At 34.5% G+C, this 26,285-nt stretch overlaps 1 protein-coding gene across 3 annotated transcripts; it reads right to left on the bottom strand.

Annotated features, from left to right (window-relative positions):
• Window positions 1-14,424: 14,424 nt before the first annotated feature.
• On the bottom strand, window positions 14,425-21,169 carry LOC137822759 (putative pentatricopeptide repeat-containing protein At1g53330). Of its 3 annotated transcripts, XM_068627752.1 has the most exons (3): window positions 19,426-21,169; window positions 14,896-14,955; window positions 14,425-14,808 (listed from the first exon to the last, which is right to left on the bottom strand). In XM_068627752.1, the coding sequence occupies exon 1, from the start codon at window positions 21,125-21,127 to the stop codon at window positions 19,754-19,756; it is 1,374 nt and encodes a 457-aa protein (XP_068483853.1). In that variant the 5' UTR covers window positions 21,128-21,169; the 3' UTR covers window positions 14,425-14,808; window positions 14,896-14,955; window positions 19,426-19,753. The 3 variants fall into 3 exon arrangements, with proteins under 3 accessions (XP_068483853.1, XP_068483870.1, XP_068483861.1); XM_068627769.1 differs by lacking the exons at window positions 14,425-14,808; window positions 14,896-14,955 and adding an exon at window positions 17,217-17,489; XM_068627760.1 differs by lacking the exons at window positions 14,425-14,808; window positions 14,896-14,955 and adding an exon at window positions 18,899-19,082.
• Between the last annotated feature and the right edge of the window lie 5,116 nt (window positions 21,170-26,285).

The raw sequence follows: 26,285 nt of genomic DNA, 5'->3' as shown, positions 1-26,285 counted from the left end.
AGGATATAATGCTCTTTCATTAAAATACTAAACATAAATAACATAATTTAATAAATTCTTTAATATTTATTAATTAATTAATATATGATTTTATATCAAAAAGAAATAATTAATTAATATATATAATTATTTTATATTATAAAAAATAGATAATTAAAAATAATAAATTAATTGATCTAAATCTTTTATATTTTTTACAAAGTAAATTATTATAACATATTATTATTTTTAAATGTAAACTATTTATTTATTATGATTTGATAAAAAAAAATTAAAAGTTATTTTAAATATATATAAAATAATAATTATATTATATCACCCACCTTTCATTTTCTTTCTCTCAGGCCAAACAACTTCATTTTTCACTTTCAAAATGTATGGATTCGCAGGTTATCTTGGTAAGGTAAGTGGAGATATTTGAATTTAATGAGTAAATCCTTATAAGTGATTTGACAGCACCTACAACTTAATACCTTAAGACAAAATACAATTCATTGAAGAGGCAAGAAGAAAAGAAAATAAAGATTTTTTTTTTTTTACTTCAAGTAAGAATGAATTTGTTTGAGCGAAAATATTTTGGTTTAAGCAAGAATTGAATCGAGATGGTTGATTTTTCAATGTTGTTTACCTTTGAGCGAGAACTTCTTCACTTGAACGAAAACAAATTTAAATGTAGGGCTATTTTCGCTCGAGCGAGACTTGACTCGCTTGAGCAAAAATATCATAAAAATCAATTTCAAAACAAGAATCAACTGAATTTTTCAAAGATATTTTCAAAATATTTCAATAATACAACTTCTAAACAAATCAAAATGATCAATCCAAATTCACATATCATCTTTCAATCTTTTCAATCCAATCTAAATCATTCAAACTCATATTCAGCAGACAAAGATCGTAACTCAGTTTAACAAACTTTATACTCCAACATACATAATTCAGTTACTAGATTAACTTCTTAACTAAATTAGAAATCATAAAATTCTATCAAAAACATAAATAACTCTCCTTACAAATAATTTCTTATTCTAAGACAATTTCATTTTAAGTTGGGGAGCCACTCCAAAATCTAGAGACCTAAACCAAGTTATTCAAATATCACCAAACTTATTATGAGCTTAATCAAGTTGAGAGAAATATTTTTTTCCACTAACCCATCAATATTAATGACAGAATTATAAAAAAAAAACAATAAAGCAAAAGAAATCTTAGAATAAAGAAAGTTTTACCCTGTTTAAAAATCTAATCAAGTAGAAATATAGGGTGTGATCAAGATAATAAGAGTTTAAGTGAGTAAGAGAGAGAAGAGAGTAAGAGACATTTTTTAGTTTTAAATTATTTTCTAACATTTTTTAGTCTTTATTATTAGTTATAGTTACTTTATCCTATAAATAAAAAATATAAATAAGTATAATTAAATCAACAAATGATATTTTAACTCGAGATAACATTTTTTAATACATAATTAATTAATATATTTATTATTTAATATAAATAGGGAAATATATTATTTAGTCTTTCATTCAATAATTTACTTTTATGTTGTAATTTTATTTGAAATAATGAAAAAAAAAATCACTTATGTCATGCACTCCTTGTAGTTTACGATAACACTTACCTTCCTTTAAGTTTTTTTATAAAATAACAATAAAATATCTCTAACTTTTTATTTAGTCAACCATCTCCCTTCTATTTTTTAATAAAGTTTCACTCTCTTTCCTTATTTTATTAAATATATCATATCAACTAGAATTTAATTAATACTTATTAAAATTAGAAATACTACTTCGTACTCTTTATTTTATTAATAAATAATCATTCACGTTCTTTATTAATTTGTATTAGTATCTTTTTATAACATATTTATACATTTCTTTATGTAAGGACATATAAAATAGTTTTAGGATATAAGTAGTATAACTGAAATGATATCTAATTATTCGTTGGTAATTGAGAGTTAAGCGTAATCCGTTAATAATTCCATCAATAACTGTGTCAAACTTGTTAAAAAAAAGTACATTTTTCTAAAGGATAAAGTTAAATCCAGGTTCACAAAATATTAAAGTTAGTAACCACTGAACCAATGTTATTTACTAATTTTATTATCATTCTTATTATTTATTATATACACTACAATAAAATCATCAAATAGAAATCAATTTTTAGAAACTAAAATAATTAGTTGTAATAATAACTAAATTAGAGACCATTTTAGAAACTAAAGAAAAAATAGTTTTTATATTAGTTTCTATTATTGTTAAATAGTTTCTAAATTAGTATCTAATTAACAACTAAGGTTTTAACTACCAATTATTTAATTTCTAAATTTGGTAGCAAAAACTTTGGTTGAAAATTAAATACCAATTTTGAAACTATTTAACAATAATAGAAACTAATTTAGAAACCAATTTTTTTTTTAGTTTCTAAAATAGTCTCTAATTTAGTTACTATTGCAACTAATTATTTTGGTTTTTAAAAATTGGTTTCTATTTCATGATTTTCTTGTAGTGATAGTTAATAATAATATTATTATTATTATTTTTATTATTAATATTATTTTTATTATTAATAATAACAACAATATCAATATTATTATAATTATTATAATTATTGTTAATTTTATTATTAATATATTATTCATATTACTAATATTATATTTTTTATAATTCATATTACTAATATTATAATTATTAATATTCTTATTATTACTAATATTACTATATTATTAATTTTATTAATATTAAAATTATTGTTATTATCTATATTTATTATTATATTAATATTATTATTAATCCTATTAATATTAGAATTAGCATTATTATTGTTGTTATTATTATTAATTTTATTAATATTAATGTTATAATTATAATTATTATTAATTTTATTAATATTAACATTATTATTATTAGTAGTAATAATAATATTGTTATATTTAATTTCTTTTAATATTGTATAATAATATATTGTAATAATAATAAATTTACTAATAAGTATATTCTTGATATATTTTTACTATTGTTTTTCCATCAATAATATGTGTTTATCGATGAATTTTTTTATCTTATCTACAAATTTTGATTGTAAGTAATATGTTTTTTTTAGCGTTAAATACTTTATTATTAAAGTGTGAAAAGTTCAACTAAAAAAAAAAATCAATAACTCATGTTTCATTTTTAATAATCATCATCTTTCTATAAAAGCTTATCTTTTCTTATCATCTCTCTCTTGATTTATGACCACATCTTTTATTAGATTAATGATCAAAGATCACCTTTTGATCTTGGCAGCTAATAGAGAAAAACATGTGGTGTTTGTGATTCTAGAATTAGTCTTTGTTAGTTCATGGTCCTAGTGATATGTTCATATAATTGATCAGGACTCTATGGTTTAGGTTAAGTTATCCCTGCTTTCTTTAGGAGTTGAAACACTTTGGGAGTACTCATACTTCTAATTAGGTAAGTGAAGCTAGTTTTATCTTTTGATAGAACTCTAGGTTAGAGAATTTGGATGTGAAGGTGACATGGTGACAAATTCCAAATTTTTTCTTGCGCAATTTATTTTGTTAGGTGAGATAGATGTTATTTGATGAAAACAGTTTGTTGAAGCTTAAATAATTTGATAAGTGGTTGACTATTTAGTTTGAGATAGATTTATTTATCAAATTGTGATTTAAATGAGATATACTTCTATATAGAGACATTATAGATTTAGGCTAACTTTCACCTTTGGGGTACTCTCTGCCTTAATTCCATTCTGCGCTAGCTCCCTACGCTAAAAAAAATAAGATGTAGTTTTGGGGTGTTCTCTGCCTCAATTTTGCTCAACGCCAACTCCATGCGCTCAAGCAAAATGAAGTGCATTTTTTGGGTGTTCTCTGCCTCCATTTGGCTCAATATCAGCTCCCTACACTTAAGTGGAATAAGGTGCAATTTTAAGATGCTTTTTGCCTCAATTTCGCTCAACACCAACTCCTTGCGCTTAAGCATAATGAGGGAAAATTTTGGGGTGCTCTTTGCCTCATTTCCACTCAGCACCAACTCCCTGCACTTAAGCGGAGTTATCATCTGAACTTGTTTAAGCTTATACTAATTTTTCGTTATGTTTGGATATTTTTCTCTAGATATTTATATTTTAAGTCATTCTCTTTCTTCACTTGAACTTTCTTTAGAATTATAGATAAGAAGAAGCTATTTATGTTTTTTTTATAGAACCTTAGGATAGATGATCTGGATGTGAAGGTGACTTGGTCACACTATCTTGATTGATTTTTTTTATGCAAGAATTATGTTTTGTTTGAAAATAATTTGAATGTTTGAAATTAAGTGAAATGTTATTTGAGTTTTCGCTTCATAAAGGATTTTTTTATAATGCTTTGAATATGCTATTCTTGTTGAGAAGTTGATATACTAGTTAGATTATGCATGTGTATATAGTTTCTTAAACTGAGTTTTGAGTATAATTTATAGTAAAGTTAGTTTATTAGTTTGATCTAAATGGAAATATATATATATATATACTTACTGAATTTGAATGATCAATATAACACCCTCACAACTATTTACTTTACTATAAACTGAATAGAAGGCATGTACAAAGCATATAGTATTTTAAAATACAACTTAAACATACACAATATATATATATATATATATATAAATATTTATGGAAAAAAAGTCAAAATAAAATCTCTAATCTCTTCCTGATGTTGCTCCTACACTTGTACCTGTATTTGCTTGTGTACATAATAGTCATAACAGATCACTACACAAACACATACAAGGATAAATTATTGAAATAGTTATTCAACATGAGAAAATGTATATAAAAAGAAACATTTTAATTAGCAATATAAAAACAATTCAAATTTCTATAAAACATAGACATACAAAAACCATAAAGACCACACCATGATATATACATCAAAGGGTATTCAAAAAATGTAATATGAATTCTCACCTTTCGGGTAATGGATCAAGATAAGTTCATTAGAACCCAAGTCGCATATTTCACGTCACGATGTGCAAGAACCCTCTCCCCCCATAGTTTTTCACCAACTGATATCTTAGTCTATGTGACTTAAACTATTAGTGAAGCAAGGTAATTTCTGTTATAACATAGGTTTCTTTACTTAATACACAAATCAAACAATGGTTCACATATCATCCAAGATTTGTGTCCCCAAATTTATACAATTCTAATAATTTTCAACAACCATCCTCATACAACATAACTAATGACCATATATTTATTCACACTCAATAACTTTAATCATAGATTAATGGACTATAATAATAAATAAACTCATTTTTTTTAATTAATATTCACATAATTAAGTTTATTTTGGCCTTAATTATTATTTTTGTTAATTTTGTGTTTTTAGAGTAAATGGTCTGAAGGAAGTGTCTAGTTTTGTGAATGGGCCAAATATGCAAAAAGTCCAAGTTGTTTCTTTGAATCAAAACAAAAAACAAAATATGAGGAGAAGAAGGAGAAAATAAAATTTACAATATCTCGGAAACAGAACTGGAAGCAAATCTTCTACAAAATACAAGAATTCTAAAAAGTTGGAAACTGAGAAACTATTAACAAAATCTAAACCAGAATACTTTCCCAAGATCCTCGGAGCAGAAAAACCTATAAAAAAGACACAAGTTTCAAGGAGAAAGGAGGAAGCTAGGAGAAAGGAGAAAGCTTCATAGGGTTTTCTTAGTTTCTTTTCTTCTTTGTAATTATTTTGTTTTGCTTCCACATGGAAGGCTAAACCTTTTTAGTTAATTTCTTTGTAATTCCCCATTGAGTTGTGAGGTTTTGATGAATAAAAATTTTGTTTTTCAATTCTCTATAGCGGTTGTTATTATCTTATAATCTTCTAGAAAATTGGTTTTTATGAGAGGTTGTACTTGAACATATGATTGATAGTTTTCCTTATCTTAAACTTTGGTTTCTTAGTTAGTTCGCATTGTTCTAATTAATTTCTTGGGCGCATGATTCGAGAGAAAGGAGATAAACATTCCTATGGAGTATACGCATGGAACAAAGTGGGTACTGATTAAACCATTAGACACATGTTTTACTGGTGAGTTTAAAGTTGAATCAAATTGACACATGTTGAATATGGTTTAGCTTTGTTTGAGGATTGAGAAAGGAGTAATCTTTAGAGAACCTATTAGTGGAGGAACTTGAGGATCAATCACTTTTTATTTGCTATTTTTAATCTCTTTTATATTTTGTGTTAAACAAACTTAACCCCTATTTTCAAAGTTTAGGGTTTTGAGGGTTTTGTGTGTGTGTTTTGTGTGTATGGGTGTGTGTGTGTGTATTTAATGTGTGTCTGTGTGTTTTGTGTGTGTGGGTGTTGTGTGTGTGTCTGAAGTAGATTAGTAAGCTTAACCAAAATTCAGAATAAGCTTAACCAAGTTGATATGATACTTTTCTCAATTAACCCCGTTGAGATTAATGAAAAATTCAAAAGAAAGTGAAGGAAATGAAGAATCTTCAAAGTAAATAAGTGTTTACTTTGTTTGATAGGGTGGCAAAATGGGTCAGTCCGACTTATTTTGGCTCGACCCACTACTAACCCGTCAATGTTATACTGACTGAAATTAATAACATGTCCCGTGAAAGGATGGGTTGGTGGGCTAGCGGGTTGACCCAATGTAAAAACTCATTTTAATGTAAAAACTCTATAAGTAGAATTAATTACATAGAGAAAGAAAGAAAAAGTAGATTAGAGATAGGGGCTTAGGCACGGAAGTAGGTTAGTTTAGTTTTTTGCTATTCGTTTTCTGTTTTTGACGTTTCAATTTAATAAAAAGTTCTTCATTTTCTTTTATGCTTTTCTCCATCATTTCTTCTTCTTTTTATGTTCAATGTTTTGTAATGGTTATTCGAAGTTGAATTTGGTTTTGAAATGGATAACAATGAAACGAAAATCATGTTAGATGATGTTATCTGTTAGTATTTTTCTTCTTTACAAATCTTTCAGGAACTATATTTTTATTGAAAGTAGTTTTTCTAAGAACATACAAACTGATTGGTTGTGTTTTCTTCCGTAACAAGGATTCCAGATTTAAGTCTCTTGCGAATTGAAGATGAAGATTACTAACCATGGTTTTTGTTCCATGTTTTTTTGTTCCAATTCTGAATTTTGTTTTTCTTGTTTTTAATTTTTTTTAATTTTTGTCTGCTTACATATCTACACTATATAATTCTTTATAATTCTAGTTTACAAGTTCTTTTCATTTAAATTACATTTTAACTCAATGTCTTTTACATTTTTTGTGACGCCCTATTTTATGTTTCTACAATTTACCTTTTTAGTAATTTACTTCCTTTACACTATAATTTTCTACAATTTACGTTTTCTACACTTTATTTTTTTTTCTCCACTTTACATTTCAATCAACTTATATTTCCAACACTTTACCTTTCAAGCAAGTTAAGTTATTATTCATCTTCACTTTCTCATTAGACTTGTTCTTAGATTGTTTGATAGTTAAGTGAATGTCATATTGCATAGGTAATTTTAGATTATCTAATTCACAATTACATGTTAGATTGTTTAGTGTTATTTGTTTACAGTTTTTCTACATAATTCATTATGCATAAACTATATTAGACAATCAATCTACTTTCTCAGTCGCATGTTAAATGGACTATTGTAGTTACATTTAGCATATTTATATTTTTCTGTCTAGACTTCATAGCATATCATTTTTACATTTCTTGTTTCAATTCCAATTTCATCTTTCTTAATTTATGAAGGTAAGAATATTAAACAATGTATTCACTTAATATATCTCTTTTGAGATTCAACATAGATTGACCCTATATTATATTAGAGAAAAATTTAGTATTTTTTATTTGAAAAACTGAATACAATCAAACAGTTACGGAATCAAAACATTTGTAGACTACAAAAACATCTAAATAAAATTATTGAAGTTACTTTAATAACAGGTTGCAAAACTGTTTTATGGGATGTGTCAGTTATACATACTCTTCATATTGCAATCAACTTTGGACTATATTTATTAGATAATTGTAGTATTAAAAACCCCACAAACAGTAGGATCTCATTAGTGGAGGCTATTGTGACCAATGGAAGGAAATGAGCCAAGTCATCAAGCTACTACATCCAATTTAAGAAAAATATTCAAACCAAAACAATTATAAATCAGCAAAATAACATGGTAGTATTTACATCAGCAAAATAACATGGTAGTATTTACATTTCATTCAGACATTAACTCTAAGGACAAGGTGAATGTTCAAAAGGGGTTTAGTTAGGCCTACAAGTGAGTTTGTGGATTGTTTCTTCCAGCACGTACATATCTTCTTCTGCCACCTCCATACACAACATGAAAGTACATTTTTGTCCTTCTTGTATCACTCCCATAGAATAATTTTCAGATTATGTAATTCAGAAACTCATTTGAAAAAAGACTTATGGATTACATAATCCGGAAGTTAAATAAGACTTCCAGATTTGTAATTCGGAGAATAATCATGCATCTGAAAAATGGCTTCCGGATTATGTAATCCGGTAGCTAATTACAAATTTGAAAAATGAATTCCGGATTACGTAATCCAGAATATTATAAAGGAGTATTTTTGGAAATTTAAAAATTTATGGAGGTGAGAGAAGAAGGTATGGAGGTGGAGGAAGAAACAGTCGAGTTTGTGAAAGAGGAAAAAATAATACTATGGTGAAGTGGCACATAGAGTGTGGAGGATGATACCAAAAGTTGGGAGTGATCCAAAAGAGTGAAAAAATGGGTAAATAAGGAGGGAGAGTACCCAAATAAAAGGGAAATTATTCTAAGGTTTTGGGGGTGATTTTTAAGTAGAGATTGACTCTTCTTATCGTCTAGGTGTTTTCAATTGCTTAGTTGTTATTCTATATTTTTAAGGAGATTATTTATATTCATAGTCATTTACCGTTTCTCTATTTTATTTCTCTAATTCCATTTTATAGAAGAATTTTCTTCAGCGTGTGCGATACCAAAATTTTAGTAAAGGAACGTTGCACTTGTTGCTTTATCCTCCAATCTTACTGTCTTCTACAAGAGCTTTCAAACATGTTCATTTCTATTGTTGCAAGCTCTTCATAAGGACGAAATATTCCGGAAACCATGAATTTTCATTAATATAGTAAAATTAATGAAAATGTAATATCAAACTAATCGTGTGATTTCAACTAGTTTATTTAATAACAAACAAAATTCTACTCTATGCAAAATTGAGACATTTTTGGCACCTATTTGGATAACTCTTCCACTAGTTTTTTTCTAGGAAAAAAATAGGATAAAATTTTGAAATTAATTTTTGTGTAAACGAAAATTGACTCATAAGTTAATTTGTAGAAGAGCTCTTATTTAGTTTTTCTAAATTTTTACTTTCAATTTATACATAAATTAATCTTAGTTTATGAAAAAACTAATTTTAATTTTTTTTTCTTTAATTTTTCTCTCCTAAAAGGAATTTAGGAAGAACTTCGCCCAAACATACTATTAATGAATCTATGTTGTTCACATTTTCTTCGTCGAGTTAAGAATTTAGTTCATCGGTACTTCAAAACAATACACCGAATACAGTGCAATATCTGGTGGGCTAATAGTTTTAACTACCGCATATTTTCTTGGCAATTTCTCCCAGCAACATATCATTTTTCAGGTGCATCCAACACAACTTTCTAAACTCAACTTTGTCTTGTCTTCTTCCTTTTGGAAAAAACTCCATAAGAGCTGGTGTTGGTGTAATGGTGGAGAGGAAGTTTCACTCTTAGTTGTTGTGCACATTGTTGAGATAAGAAAGCACATTACATCTTCGTTTTCACCATTTATTAGGTGAGTTGTTCTCGGATGATGATATCCAGAAGCCTAGATATAAGCTTATGGATGCATGAATATGAAAAACAATGTAAATACCTACGGATATAAAAATTCGTAAGGTAATTTGATTTCCAATTTTAAGGTTCTGAATGCACATGTCCAGAAGTGTAATATGAGTTCTAGATACCTATATCCAGAAATGAGTATTTGGGTTATGGATATAAATATTCGAAATAGTTTTTTTGGTTCCAAATTTCTACATGCAGAAAGTTTTTTTTTAAACTTCCGGATATTAATATCGAGAAGGTAAGTGATATTGTGTGTTGGGTGTTGGTTGGGTAATGTTGGTAACTCCCTCTGCACATTACACACTTTTGACGCTGCCCACATGGTCAGAATTGTCAATGTGGCAAATGACATTATTGTAAATGTTGTACATGGTTTAGGGTTTAGAATGAATCTGCACTCGAAAACGACGATGTTTAGTGTAAACCGATGTAAAGGCTAATTTATGCGAGGGTAGAATGGTGATTACAGAGTTTGAATGTGCACAAGAAAACGATGATTTTTAGTGAAAACCGATGTAAATGTTAGTTTATGCGAGGGTAGAATGGTGATTTCAGAGTTTGAATATGCACAAGAAAACGTCGATTTTTAGTGATAACCGATGTAAGTGTTAAGTGTTAGTTTAGGCGAGGGTAGAATGGTGATTTCATAGTTTTTCTTTGTTGTGAAAGCGAGAGAATTTGGGGCGAAATCCTCCAAAGAAGGGCATAGTCGTCGGTGGTGAAAGAAGGGTACGTCCGTCGGAGGGAGGGAAGAAATCGTAGAAGGTGTCATCCAATCAAAAACATTGGTGATGTCGTCGTCGACATTGCGGAGGGAGGGAGAACAGTAGAACCTCTAATCGAACGTAAGAGCATACATCTGTTGTCGTATGGCCTTCGACATTGAGGTAAACGCAAACCGAAATCGAACGTTGATGAATTGTTGATTTGTTGTTGTGTGCATTAATGGTTGTTTGTTGATCCATGGTAGAATCGTGGATGGGAGTGAGTTTGGGTTTGTGGCACATGTTCATGCTGGGTAACCACTTTTTTGAACCTAAGTAACCACTTTTCCCGTTCAGTGCATGGCCTTGCCATGGGTAGGGTCGTGGCCCTTTGGTGTGTTGCGGTGTGCCTTGTGTGGTTGTTTGTTGGTGCATGCTACCATGGTGGTGCGATTGGGTTTAGTTTTGTGTCACATGTTCATCCTGTGAATAGGTAACCAATTTTTTGAACCTGGGTAACCACTTTTCCCGTTCAGTGCATGACCTTGCCATGGATAGGGTCGTGGCCTTTTGATGTCTTGTGGTGTGCCTTGTGTGGTTGTTTGTTGGTGCATGCTACCATGGTGGGTGGAATTGGGTTTGGTTTTGTGACACATGTTCATCATGTGAATAGGTAACCAGTTTTTTGAACCTGGGTAACAACTTTTCCCGTTCAGTGCATGACCTTGCCATGGGTAGGGTCGTGGCCCTTTGGTGTGTTGTGTGGTTGTTTGTTGGTGCATGCTACCATTGTGGGTGGGATTGAGTTTGGTTTTGTGGCACATGTTCATCCTGTGAATAGGTAACCAATCTTTTGAACCTGGGTAACCAGTTTTTTTGAACCTAAGTAACCACTTTTCCCATTCAGTGCATGCCTTGCCATGGGTAACATATATTACCAGATAATCATCATTATAAACTTCTGCAGTTAGGGTCAGCCTGTAATGAGCAAACTGACCATGGAACAGAGCTTCTGTTGATGCAATGTCACACAAAAAACCGTTCACAATGACTTGCCCAACGTCTGACCTGAAGATGGTGAGTTGGAAACTTGTGGGAGCAACATATCCAAGTAATATGTGGTGGTGACCAAGCAACCTATAGAAGTTCCTTAATTGCATCCACCTGTTAATCAACCTTGGATCTAGTAAGTCTTGATTATAATCAAGATGATGAATGATTCCTGCCACATCCGCTACCACCCAATGTCTTTCGAGGTTGGCGTGATTGTTTATGGCAAACATACGATCTACATGGCCATATTCCTTCAATAATTCACCAGGAAAGTGCATTAGACAACCTTCATAATTATGTTTACATTGGCAATTGGGAATGAATACAACATCAACACTAAATTAACGTACCTCGTCTGGGAAACTCATCGTGGTGAAAACGGCTATGGGGTTTCTGTTCCAAATTAATCGTGACAACCCCGGATTGGCATGCCACATTTTTACAGATAATGGAAAGAGGTATGTTGAACAAAGGGAAATTGAGACTGTGAGAGGCAACGTATGTGTGAATTGAGGACGTTGAAGTACCTTTTAAATACATCAAAGGGGTTGGTCTGGGTGTTGGTCTCAGTGAATGAATTGCACGGTCTCCCACACCGTTCAACAGGAAAAATTCTCAAAAGAATCCAAGAGTGTTCACGAAGTGATGCATGCATGGGATTTGTTCAGTTTAGTACGGTTTAGATACGAAAAGCATTTATTAAATCAAACGTGTGAACCGTGCCCCTTTCACTAGTGCTTGGGACTTAATGTCATTGGCGAAATTAACACAGAAGTAGTTGAACACTATGTGAACAGCTAAAACAGAGTGACTTTCGCGCTTCAGTGCTTTAACGAACCGTTTCACTCCTTCAACGGAGTTAATGTCATTGGCGAAAGTATAGTGAAACGATATTGGGTTATTGGGTTATATTATTCATATGTTACCTTCAAATAATTTACATTGGGTAATTGTCGTAACCAATATGATGTTTGGTTAACAAGTAATACATGACATCGGTTACTAAGAAACAACCGATGTAATGTAATGTTAATACATTACATCGGTTAGTAATAGAAAACCGTTGTAATGTTAATTCATTACATCGATTACTAATAAAAAATCGTTGTAATGTACTATATTAAACCCCACTTAAAACCCCTTTTCGAACTTCTCATGTCATTCGCGTTATTACCTTTTTGTTTCGTCGTTGTCCTACGTTTTGCAACGGTCGTTGTGGTTAATCTTTTTTGCTATTTCATTCTCCCGCCCTCATTCCGGCACCGTTGGTTCGTCCTAGGTTCTCCTGCACTCCCACGCCGTTGACATTGTCATTCTTGAGCGACCAGAGGTCCACTCTTGACGTGTGAACCGGTGCCATTTTTATTATTACATTTTCGAACTTTCTATTTCAAATATAATGTACTGCAAGAAGGTTTTCATGTTGGGTCGGGGGTTGATCGACATATGCATTTCGTATTTTCTATACAAGAAATGAATCTCACTTCATACTAGTAGACTACTTTTTTTGTATTTTGGTAACTTTTGATATTACATAGTACTACTGAGTTATCGGACTTGAATAGGTGATCGTTGTATGATTAATTTTAAACATGTTTTTCTTCTTTGTAGGTGCATCACATGGCTGATGGTGAGTCAAGCAAGAATAGCAGTGGTCCTACAGGATTAGAAGATATTGTGCTTAGGCCTGATGATGATAAGGTTCCAATTGAGATTGACCCAAAAACGGGCAGGGCAAAAGACCCTAATAAGGCTAAATTTGTAACTTTTTTAGGATCCTTAGCTCAAAAGGAGGTCTCCATATTGACCCCAGGTGGAAGGAGGTATCAAAAGTACAGAGGAATCTGATATGGGAAAAGATCTGTGTAAGTAATTTATTTTAATGTTAGTCAATAACGTGTACTGAATTTCATGTAAATAATGTGGAATCAATTTAATGTGAATGATTTTGTTAACATAATTTGTAGTCAGAATATGCATTTGAAACTTACCCTTACATTAGAAAGAAGATAATGTCTTTAGTCGGTACGAAATGGAGGCAATTTAAAACGTATCTGACATCTCATTACGTCTTTGATCGTTACAAGGAGAGGTCTCCTTGTGTGAGTTATCCAATAGATCAAGAGACCTGGTCTGAATTTGTTAAGACTCGAACTCATCTAGAATGGCAGGTTGGTCAATATTTTATTATATGTGTAATTTGATCTAATGATGGAATTCATCGGTCATATGTGCCTGGTCTTGTTGCAGAAAATCAGGAACAAAGTCAAAATGATTGTAGAGAAAAATGCTACCCCACACTGCCTTTCTCGAGGAGGTTATGACTTGCTTAAGAGAAGAATAATAGAGGAAAAGTTGAAGAGAAGACAGGCTGAATCACCTTCCACTGACCATGTGTCTACTCCATCCCCTCCTGAACGATGTGACCTATGGGTTTTAGCGAGAACTACACCCAAAGCGTAACATAACATCTGAGCGTACATCAGAGGTTTCTGAGCGCATTGTAAGTCCATAATTACATGTAATATTTTCAATCCTTTAAACTTGTCATTACATAGTATTGAATTAACACATTCCATGAATTTTGACAGGCTGGGCTAAAGCACCAAAGAGACCAGGGAAATTTTAATCCCACGGGTCGAGATGACATTTTGACCTTGGCAAGAGGAATTCTGACAAACCTAACAAAATGTATGTATAACCTACAAAATTCATCAACACTACATTGGTTAGAATCATTGGCACGTTTGATTAGTTCATCGTAGATCATGTCAACACTAATTGGCACGTTTGATTAGTTCATCGTAGATCATGTCAACACTAACATTTGTACTATGAAATATGGTCCTAGTTTGACAATCAGTATTGTTATTACCCAAATGAATGTTCTCTCTGGCAACCCTCAAACCCAAACTTACACACATCTAACAGTGTAAATGGAACAAATACAGATCATATCCAAAAACCTCCCCTCCTCTCAACCCATATGAAACATAGCTCCCGCAACAAAGTCTTGCTCATTTTCAGTGTCTTTCCCAACGACGACATCCATGCAAATGTAGTTGCTTGAATACAACATTTTTGTTCCTCCGTTATCATGGTATTCATAACCCCTAAATACTTTGTTCTAGAACAGTGTCGCACTGCAACCTAAATACAAATACCAAACCAAAAAGACAATGAAAATAAGTCCATAAAGAAATGCACAGATTAAATTTACATAATTATTCATCAAACCTGATCCTGACATTCCAATTCCAGGGCATCGCATCGCTTGAAGTCCTTCTCATGTCCCACCTGTAACCAAACAACCATTCCATAATCCATACTCTATCCAATTCAATCAGTAAAATTGGTTACCTATTCACAGGACCACACACACAACCACACAAGGCACACCACAACAAACCAAAGGGTCACGGCCCTACCCATGGCAAGGTTATGCGCTGAACAGGAAAAGTGGTTACCTAGGTTCAAAAAATTGGTTACCTATTCACAGGATGAACATGTGCCACAAAACCAAACTCAATCTCACCCACAATGATAGCATGCACCAACAAACAACCAAACAAGGCACAACACAACACACCATTGTGCCACAGCCCTACCCATGGCAAGGTCATGCACTGAACGGGAAAAGTGGTTACCCAGGTTCAAAAAATTGGTTACCTATTCACAGAATGAACATGTGCCACAAAATCAAACCCAATCTCACCCACCATGGTAGCATGCACCAACAAACAACCACACAAGGCACACCATAACAGACCAAAGTGATGTGATTCCAATAGCAAAGAAGAGAATGATTCTTGACATTCTTAGGAATCAACTTGAGTTGGACAATTGTTAGGCACTTTTTCTTAGAATTGGATCAATGTTCTAAGTCAAAAACTCACCAGAACTAGCACCAAATCCAAACTCATATGGAAGTTCCTCATATTGTCAAATTGAACCAACAAAAAGAGGTAAAAATCAAAAGCACCGAATAGAATTGAATAAGAACCAATATGAACCAAACAAAATGAATTTAAAGGCAAGAGAACTAAAAAGGATTGCTGGAAAATAAGAACAGCCGAACCACAAACTCAAGAACACAAGACAGAATTTCAAGGAAACAAGCTTAAACATGAACAATTGAAAGAGTAGAAAGGAAGGAGAAGAGAAGAGCTTATGGAGATGGAAGAGTAGGTGAGTGATCACGCCACTTGGAGGATGGTTGCTCCAAGATTAGTATGCTGCCGCCACTTGAGGACACCATAGATCCATCAAGATAAGACTAGAGAAGAAAGCTCAAAAGCTCTCCAATGCTCACTCAAAAATTGAGTATAGTTTCTTTAGTCTAAATTCAAATCTGAAATGTACAAGGGAAGCACCTATATTTATAGCCTAGAGGTGCTGAAAATCAAACTAAAAGAATTCAAAATTCCCTCCTAAAGCTCACTAGAACCGGCGCCTAAAATCAAGCATGAGTAAGGTGTGACCTCTTCCTTCACTTTAGCACCTCCTTATTTACTCCTACACCTATCTACTAACGCACCCCCCCTTCTAAAACTCCTAACTAAAGACTAAAAGATGCTATAACAATAGAGGTTTCTAATGTTTCCCTCTAAACACCTTCAATCAAAGAAATTACAAAAAGAGAAAATAATTGTCCCCTAGCTCCTAAAGCTTTGAACATGCTTCTTGTAAGCCTTTGAGGTGGGCTTTGACCTCCATGGACGTCCTCTATTTGTGCCTCTACCTCTTCTTGATCTTGTTGATTGGCCTTCATGTCCACTTGAGCTTGATCTCCATCACAAAGGGTCATGGCCCTACCCATGGCAAGGTCATGCACTGAACGGGAAAAGTGGTTACCCAGGTTCAAAAAAGTGGTTACCCAGATTCAAAAAACTAGTTACTTATTCACAGCATGAACATGTGCCACAAACCCAAACTCACTCCCAGCCACGATCCTACCATGGACCAAAAAACAACCATTAATGCACTAACAATTCATCAACGTTCGATTTCGGTTTGCGTTTACCTCAATGTCGAAGGCCATACGACAACATATGTATGCTCTTACGTTCGATTAGAGGTTCTACCGTTCTCCCTCCCTCCGCAATGTCGACAACGACGGTACCAATGTTTGTTATTTGATTGGATGACACCTTCTACGGTTTCTTCCCTCCCTTTGACAGACGTACTCTTCTTTCACCACCGACGACTATGCCCTTCTTTGGAGGATTTCGCCCCAAATTCTCCCGTTTTCACAACAAAGAAAAACTCTGAAATCACCATTCTACCTTCGCCTAAACTAACACTTAACACTTACATCGATTATCACTAAAAACCGACGTTTTCTTGTGTATATTCAAACTCTGAAATCACCATTCTACCCTCGCATAAACTAACATTTACATCGGTTTTCACTAAAAACCGTCATTTTCTTGTGCACATTCAAACTCTGTAATCACCATTCTACCCTCGCATAAATTAGCCTTTACATCGATTTACACTAAACACTGCCGTTTTTTAGTGCAGGTTCATTCTAACCCTACTCGAGAACCTTTCCGTGCATAAATTCTCAAATATTGTATTTCATTTACAAAATTGACCTTGCCACATGACCATGTACAACATTTACAATAATGCCCTTTGCCACATTGACAATTCCGACCACGTGGGCAACATCAAAAGTGTGTAATGTGCAGAGGGAGTTAATAAAACATTTTCCTTTCTTTTTCTGCTAGCTCTGCTCCGAGTCGAGAAATTGCAATGAAAAAGCTTCAAATTTCGAAATAAAGATGCATCAAATTCAGCAATGGAGCCTGGTTTTTTTGGCATATAAACTGAAATTCGAGGAATAAAATTGATCAATTCAACTTTTAATGATTATAATAATGTTTTTAACAATTTTTAATTGGAGGGAAACCAAGAGCAAATATGTTCTTTTATTAATTTTCCCCCAAAATTGCCTATGATATAAATAAGATGTCAAAGGGTAAAATGCTTATATAGTGGTGTTGCCAAGTTGAAGCTTGGTAATACCTCTTATAACCCAAGTATTGCATTCACAAGATAAATTAGAGTATGCAAATCCTAGTGTTGTTTTTAAATACTCAATACCAATGTCTTATGAAGAAAATAAAGTTTAGAAATCTTCAAAAGTCATACTCCGAGAGTGATATGAGAGCACGTCAATTGTTGATGACACACGAGATGTCACCAAGTTATGTTGAGGTCTTAAGAATAATGTCACAATGAGATGCATAAAAAATAAAGTGAGACCTTAACTCATAACACTTCTAATAAAGATGACTATAGTGCATTTTCTAGAAGAGTTTACTATTTCAAATCTAATATAGTAAAAGATCATACTAGTACAAAGTACAAAAAAGAGTATCTTTACCCGTGGGCAAGGGACATGCATGTAGATGATAAAAATAAAGATGTATTCAATCTCACCAACTATGCCAATACTTACACTTTTCAAATAACGATCCAGTTCCCATGTATAAAACATATGTCAGTAATAGCTCATTAATCTCGAGTACTTTTTCTAAGAAACCTTCACAAGTTAGTCTTTGAAAAATTTAGCATTCCCCAACCGAAGTCTAGCTATAAAATGGGGGGTCGTGATAAGAAATTGATACTTGATAGCTAACTTAATTCTTGCTCAACATCACAATGGTATGAATCAATCACCAACCAAAATTTCAAGCAGATCATATAATATATATAATTATTTCCTGATCACAATCGGTCATATGCAAATAAATGGCTGCAATTTAAAGAATCTTTGTGCTAAAAAATGCAAATTTTCGGATTAAATACCTGATCAAACAAAGTTACCTAATTCAATTTTGGGATTAAGAATCTTTACAAAGGTATGAATGCAAGTTTGTACCGAAGCAACCGTCTTCCAGGAAACTTAATATGCCAACTGACATATTTGATCGTGAACTTAGAATGATGCCGCTGTAGCATCAAGACCACAAGAAGACAGTTCTTATCCTAAGCCAGATTTTGACAATACAGTTCTTTTAAAGAATTATCATGTTGAAAATAGAAATCCTTCCTTTGAAGCAGAAGCAAATACACCATCTTCGATTCAAATATGTGTATAGATAAGATAACCTTATAGATAATCTCATAGATTTTAATTTTTAACTAGTATACTTGAAATTTCTAATATTACAACATATCCATATTTATCATAACAAAAAAGATGCACCAACAAATGACAAGTCAGTAAAAATAGTGAATAATCTCTATCACCTTGGAATCATTTTATTTTCCATTAAAATCGATCAACAAGATACAATGAAAATCACTTATTTTTCTTTCCCAGTGGGCTGTTTAGCTTGTTATAATGGAAATGGAAGTACCAAGTGAGCAAGTCCATATATCTGCTTATTGTACAAGTTTTTCCATAAGGATTTCTGAGACAAAAAGAATGAAAAGGAAAAATGAAATAAGTTTTTTCATAAGTTAAAACTAGGTGAAACACAAGTTAAACAAAATTAGAGAAACTACAATAGATAGTTTCTACACATTAGCTTGAGCATAAACTAATTTTAAAATTATGGAAGAGTTAATTTCAATTATTCTTCCTAGTTTTCTCTCTTAAAATCCTTATAGAGAAATTCGTCAAAACAAGACCTATGTATCATTACCATATCACCTTAATCACAATTAGATGCATCTCATTCACTTTATCCTATAGAAATCAAAACGACAGATACTATTGGATTAAAAGCAATAGTTTGGATTGAAGCTACCTACCTGCTGGTTTGATGCATCTACAAGCAGTAGAATTGGTGACTTGATGACCCTTTTTTGGAAGGGGGAACTTAGAAGGCCTCAATTAGCATATCTCCTTCAACAAAAGGTGTGTCCAAAACAATACTCCAAGACTTTCGAACTTGCTTGCAGTCACTCTTAATGGATATTCATCTTCGCTTTGTGGACTACAGATTTACCTCTCTGGTATATATCGTTGATGAAACGCTTAGTGCTTGGATGGATTGGGAGAGTCCAGGCCATCCCTGAAAATATGTATGTGGGAACTAACAGAATCTCACTGTGCATTCACTGAAACCAAATCTAGAATTCATGCCAACACCAATTCATCAAAAAGCTCAAAAGCTCCCAACAAGTTTTCCGACTTACAAACCAATAAAACCAAAGTTCTCCACACATCCTCACAGCAAAATCCCCCATCTACCAAACAACTCAAAACCTTCCCTAGCAACTCTAAATCCCCTTCCTTGCACAACATACCAACAAACTCATTCAAACTCAAGGAACGTGGAACATAGCCTTCAAAAATCATCTCCTCCAAAACCAACCCAGCTTCCTCAAACTGCATACACCGGCAAAGCCCATCAAACAGTGTGCGGTACGTCACAACATCAGGAACACACTGCCGCCTTGGCATGTCCCTAAACAAATCATCAGCCTCCCTCCATTTCCCCTCTTTACACAGCCAACCAATAACCACATTGTAGCCAAAAACATCAGGCTTCACACCCTCCAACCCATCATCCAAAACCCTACAAGCCTCTTCAAAATTCCCCTCCCTACAAAACTCCCCAATCAACACATTACACGTCACAGAATCCGGCTTCACACCACCACTCTTCATCTCCTCCAAAACCCTAAACCCTAGATCCTTCTTCCCCGCTTTTAAAAATTCCGAAACCAAAGTGTTGTACACCACAACATCAAGCTTCAAATTGTTCCTCACCATCTCATCTTTCAACCTAAACGCGGAATCAAAATCACCTACCTCGCAAACAGCTTTAATCAAATTACTGTACACAAAAGCATTAGGCTTAATTTTAAAAACCCGCTCCATCTCTTTCTTCACCTTAAACGCCTGGGGGAGGTGCAATCGAGGGTTTTTGCACAGCACGGTAATCAGAGTTCCGAACGTAATTTGATTCGGACGTACGCCGCGCCTGCGCATTTCGTTAAACAGCTTCCACGCCCGATGGTGGTCGTCGGTGAGCGAACACGCGCGTATAAGGATGTTGTAGGAGCAGGCGTCGGGGCCTCGGAAGCGGGGGAGGTGCGGGAGGAGGCGCGTGAGGGAGGGGAAGTCGCGGCAGAGGAGCAGCGCGTGGAGGAGGGAGTTGAAGGAGCGGAGGGAGGGGGAGGGGATGGAGAGGAAGGTGCGGAGGGCGCGCGATGGGAGGCGGGCGCGGGCGTAGGAGGCGATGACGTGGCGGAGGAGGGGCTCGGGGGTAGTGAAGCGCGTTTGGGTGTGGAGTTGGTTGAGGAGTTGTTCCATTTGGGGGAACATTTTGGCTTGGGCAAGTTTGGTGATGATGAGGTTGTAGGAGCGGAGGGAGTGGCGGAAGGGGCGAGGGGAGGGGTGGTCAGGGTTTGGGTTGAGGAAGAGTTGGAGGGCGACGGAGGGGTCTTTCTGGGAGCGGAGGAGGGAGCTGAGTCGGAAGGAGGATATGGGTTTGGGAGTGGACATTCTTCTTTGGTTCGTTAACTTCTGTCACTTTCTCTATGTTATCACTGTTATTATTTCAATGGTTTAAGGTGAAATTAAAATTTTGAATGTCAAAAAGTAGGAGTGGTTTCTGTTGGAAAAAAACGGTTAATTTTTTCCCTAAAATAGAATTCTAATAGAGCTATTCGATAAATAATATTAAATAAATAAAGCGAGAATAATAAAAGAGATAAAGAGGAAAAACACACCAGAAAATTGTTAACGGAGTTCGGCCAATTTTAGCCTAATTTCCGAGCACAACAAAAACAGCTGACTTTTATTATTATGGGAGAACATATTACAAATTGAATATTTAACAGTGAAGGAGAAGAGTTTAATTTATAACCCTCAAACCTCCTTCCCAAACAATGAACCCACCGACGTGGGACTTGGGATTAAGCCAAAATCAACAAATCTCTTAATTTCAAGTCCCACCTAAAACAAATTTTCTCAAAACATAACAAAAACAAACTTTGCAGTGCTTCAAATTTGTGTCTTCGGGCGCCAACTTCAAATGTGCAAGATATTAACCAAGTATAAACAGTATTCAAACTTGGTTCTTGTAACCACCTTGGTGAGCATATCTGCAGGATTCTCCGTAGTGTGAATCTTTTGGAGAACAATCTCCTCTTCTTCGAGAATCGCACGCACAAAGTGATAACGAACATCAATGTGTTTCGTCCGTGCATGAAAGACTTTATTCTTTGCTAAATGAATAGCACTCTGACTGTCAGAATATAACTCAAGTTGATGCTGACCAACTCCCAAGTCTTTAAGCAACCCATGAAGCCAAATTGCTTCCTTCACAGCCTCTGTAATCGCCATATACTTTGCCTCTATCGTAGACAAAGCCACCATAGACTGCAAGGTAGACTTCCAACTAACTGGCGCTTTTGCTAAAGTGAACAAATAGCCAGTTGTAGATCGTCGCTTATCCAAATCACCTGCATAATCATAATCACAATATCCAACTATGCATTGACCAAGTGATTCATCTTGCTCAAATTTCAATCCAACATCTAAGGTATTTTGGAGGTACTGTAGAATCCATCTCACAGCTTGCCAATGTCCCTTGCCCGGATTATGCATGTACCTGCTAACAACACTCACAGCCTGTGAAATATCTGGTCTTGTACACACCATTGCATACATCAAGCTTCCAACTGCATTTGCATATGGGACTTTCGCCATGTATTCTCGTTCTTCATCAGTCGTCGGAGATAAACGGATACTCAATTTCAAATGAGGAGCAAGTGGGGTACTTACAGGTTTTGTATCTTCGTGTATACCAAAACGTTGTAGTACCTTCTGCAAATACTGCTTCTGTAACAGCCAAAGTTTTCCCCTCTCCCTGTCCCTGTTTATCTCCATGCCGAGAATCTTCTTGGCTTCCCCCAAATCCTTCATCTCGAACTCTTTACTCAACTGAGCCTTTAACCTGTCAATCTCAACTTGGCTCTTTGTTGCAATCAGCATATCATCAACATATAAGAGTAAGTAAATGTAGGAACCATCTTCAAGTCTGCGCAAATACACACAATGATCATATTTGCTTCTCTTGTACTTCTGATCCTTCATAAACTTATCAAATTGTTTGTACCACTGTCTCGGACATTGTTTCAGTCCGTACAACGATTTGCTAAGTTTACAAACCCAATCTTCTTTACCATCAACCTTGTATCCTTCTGTTTGAGTCATATAGATTTCCTCCTTCAAATCACCGTTGGTCTTTACATCAAGTTGAGCAAGCTCCAAATTCAAATGTGCTACCAAGGCCAACAAAATTCTAGGAATGTTTAACAACTGGAGAAAATACCTCATTATAATCAATTCCCTCCCTCTGAGCAAAGCCTTTAGCAACCAACCTTGCCTTGTAGCGAACATCTTCTTTATTAGGAAATCCTTCTTTCTTTGCAAATACCCATTTGCACCCAATTGCCTTCTTACCTTTTGGTAATTGTGTCAGCTTCCACGTCTTGTTCTTCTTCAAAGACTGCATCTCCTCTTCCATCGCACCTGCCTAATTACCACTCTCTGAACTCAGAATGGCTTCTGGGTAAGTGGATGGAATGTCATCAACAACTGGAAGTGCATAGACAACCATATCCATGAAACGAGCAGGCTTCTGAATATCTCGTCTTTGTCTTCTAATTGCAATTGGCGCTGATTGCTGTTGAGATTCTTGGTAAGAACTTCTTCCTTATCTAACTCTTCTTCTGCCATAGGAGAGTCACTTGTAGTATTTCGTGTTGGGATCACCACTGTCTGCTCAAACTCCGCCTGCTTCCGGGCACACTCCACCTGTTGCGGAGTACTGTCAACTCCTTCTGGATTTACCTTCTTTAACATGGAAGATTCATCAAAGGTAACATCCCTGCTGATAATCGTCTTCTTTGCCTCTAAACACCACAAACGATATCCCTTCACTCTAGGACTAAAGCCCATGAAAAGAGCCTTCTTTGCCCGTGGATCCAACTTTGATTCAATCACATGATAATATGCAATAGAACCAAAAATATGTAAAGAATCATAATCAGTTGCAGGATTTCCAGACCATACCTCTAACGGGGTTTTGCCATCTATAGCAGATGATGGCAAACGATTGACGAGATGTTGAGTGTATGTCACAGCCTCAGCCCAAAACTCTCTGCCTAACTCAGCATTAGACAACATACAATGAACTTTCTCCACAAGTGTCTTGTTCATACGCTCCGACACCCCATTCTGCTGTGGTGTTTTTCTAACAGTGAAGTGCCGAACTATGCCACAATCTTGACATACCTTCAGGAACATATCACTCTTGTATTCTCCTCCATTATCTGTTCGGAGAACCTTAATCTTCATTCTTGTCTGGTTTTCAACTTGAATTTTCCACTTAAGGAAAATTTCAAGCACATATTTTTGTTCTTCATAGTAAACACCCAAACTCTCCTGGAAAAATCATCCACAAAAGTGACAAAATAATGCCTACCTTCGATTGACGGAGTCTTAGCACATAATCCAGAATACCCTTGGTATTGTGAATTGCAGTGCCAAACTTCACTCTTCATTGTTTTCCCAGAACACAATGCTCACAAAATTCAAGTTTGCAAGCCTTCGTACCTTTCAAAAAGTCCCTGCTTGGTAAGAATTTGCAAGGATTTCTCTCCAGCATGTCCCAACCTCATATGCCACAACTTTGTTGCCTCAACATCCTTCTTAGTACTAGAAGTTGCTACCCACACTGTACTACCTTGATAGTAATATAGATTGTTCTTCCTCACGCCTTTCAACATCACCAGTGCTCCTGAAGTTGCTTTAAGAATTCCATCTCGCATCGTCACAACTAGGCCTTTAGATTCTAAAGCCCCCAATGAGATGAGATTCTTCTTCAACTTTGGCACGTACCGTACATCCCGCAAAATTCTGGTGGATCCATCATGATTCCGCAACTTGATTGAACCTGTCCCAGCTGTCTTACATGGATTATCATTACCCATGTAAACAACCACGCCATCAAGTTCTTAAAATTCAAAGAACCATTCCCGAATGGGACACATATGATAGGTACAACCTGAATCTAATATCCACTCATCTGGATACGATGATGCTGAAAGCGAGACAATTAAAGAGATATCTGATTCCACATCATTTTTGCATTCTGCAACATTTGCATCTTGCGGAGCCTTCCCTTTCTTCTGCAGTTTGGGACAGTCTTTCTTCCAGTGTCCTTTCTCATGACAGAAAGCACACTCATCTTTGGCAACGGCGACCTTTAGACTTAGACCTCCCTCTTCTCCCCTTTGTTTGGCTTTGCTGACGACCTCTTGCCACCAATGCTTCTTCTGATGTCGTTGATTTGGTTTTCATCTTATCCTGCTTTCTCAATTCATGACTATATAAAGCAGAACAAACAACATCTAACGACACATTCTCCTTCTCGTGAAGGAGCGTAGTCTCCAAATGTTCAAATTCATCAGGAAGAGATGATAACAACATCAAAGCCAAATCCTCATCCTCAAACTTCACATCTAAATTCAACAGGTCTGCTACTAATTGATTAAACATAGTGATGTGTGCATTCATAGTAGTACCTTGTTGGTAGTCAAATCGAAACAACCTTTTCTTCATCAGGAGCTTGTTCTGACCACTCTTCTTCAGACACTTGTCCTCCAATGTCTTCCACAGTTTGTGTGCAGAAGTCTCATTTTTTATAGCATACTTCTGCTCTCTGGACAGGCAGGATCGAATAGTTCCGCATGCTAACCGGTTGATGATGCTCCAGTCTTTCTCCTCTACCTCTTCTGATTTCTCTCCTTCAATAGCAATATCAAGACCTTGCTGAAAAAGAGAGTCCAAGACCTCTCCTTGCCACATACCAAAATGTACAGTGCCATCAAATATTTCCACCGCCAATTTCAAAGTGGACACCTGGAACCTCGACCATGATGACGAGGAGCCCGACACTTTGGATACATCCTTCGCTTCTTCTTGATTTGCCATTACAAACTCAAAATATAATATTCAATATTACAAATAATTTCAAACAACCCAAGGCGAACCTTCGGCTCTTGATACCACTTGTTGGGAAAAACGGGTAATTTTCCCACTAAAACAGAACCCAAACAGAGCTACCCGACAAATAATATTGAATAAATAAAGTGGAATAATAAAAGAGATAAAGAGGAAAAACACACCAGAAAATTGTTAACGGAGTTCGGTCAATTTTAGCCTAATATCCAAGCACAGCAAAAACAGCTCACTTTTATTATTATGGGAGAAGATATTACAAATTGGATATTTAACAGTGAAGGAGGAGAGTTTAATTTATAACCCTCAAACCTCCTCCCCGAATAATGAACCCACCGATGTGGGACTTGGGATTAAGCCAAAATCAACAGTTCGTGTGTTTTATATTTTTGTTTGGATCCATAATATGAGTTTATAGAAGAGGGAAAGCATAATTTTTTTAAAATAAAAAAGTAAATTAATTTTATGGAAGGTGATATATTATTATATTTAAAAAAATTAATAAAAATAATTTATTGTTTTTATATTTAATAAAATATTTTTATTTTTATTTTTATAGCTTATTTATTTTAATTTATTTTATGTTTTAAAATGAAATTATCATATAATTTGGTGTTTAGCATAAAGAAAA

This window comes from Phaseolus vulgaris, chromosome 11, assembly GCF_000499845.2.
Source record: "Phaseolus vulgaris cultivar G19833 chromosome 11, P. vulgaris v2.0, whole genome shotgun sequence".
Taxonomy (NCBI): domain Eukaryota; kingdom Viridiplantae; phylum Streptophyta; class Magnoliopsida; order Fabales; family Fabaceae; genus Phaseolus; species Phaseolus vulgaris.
Note: the sequence above shows the minus strand (reverse complement) of the source record. Positions and strands in the feature narration are given on the sequence as shown.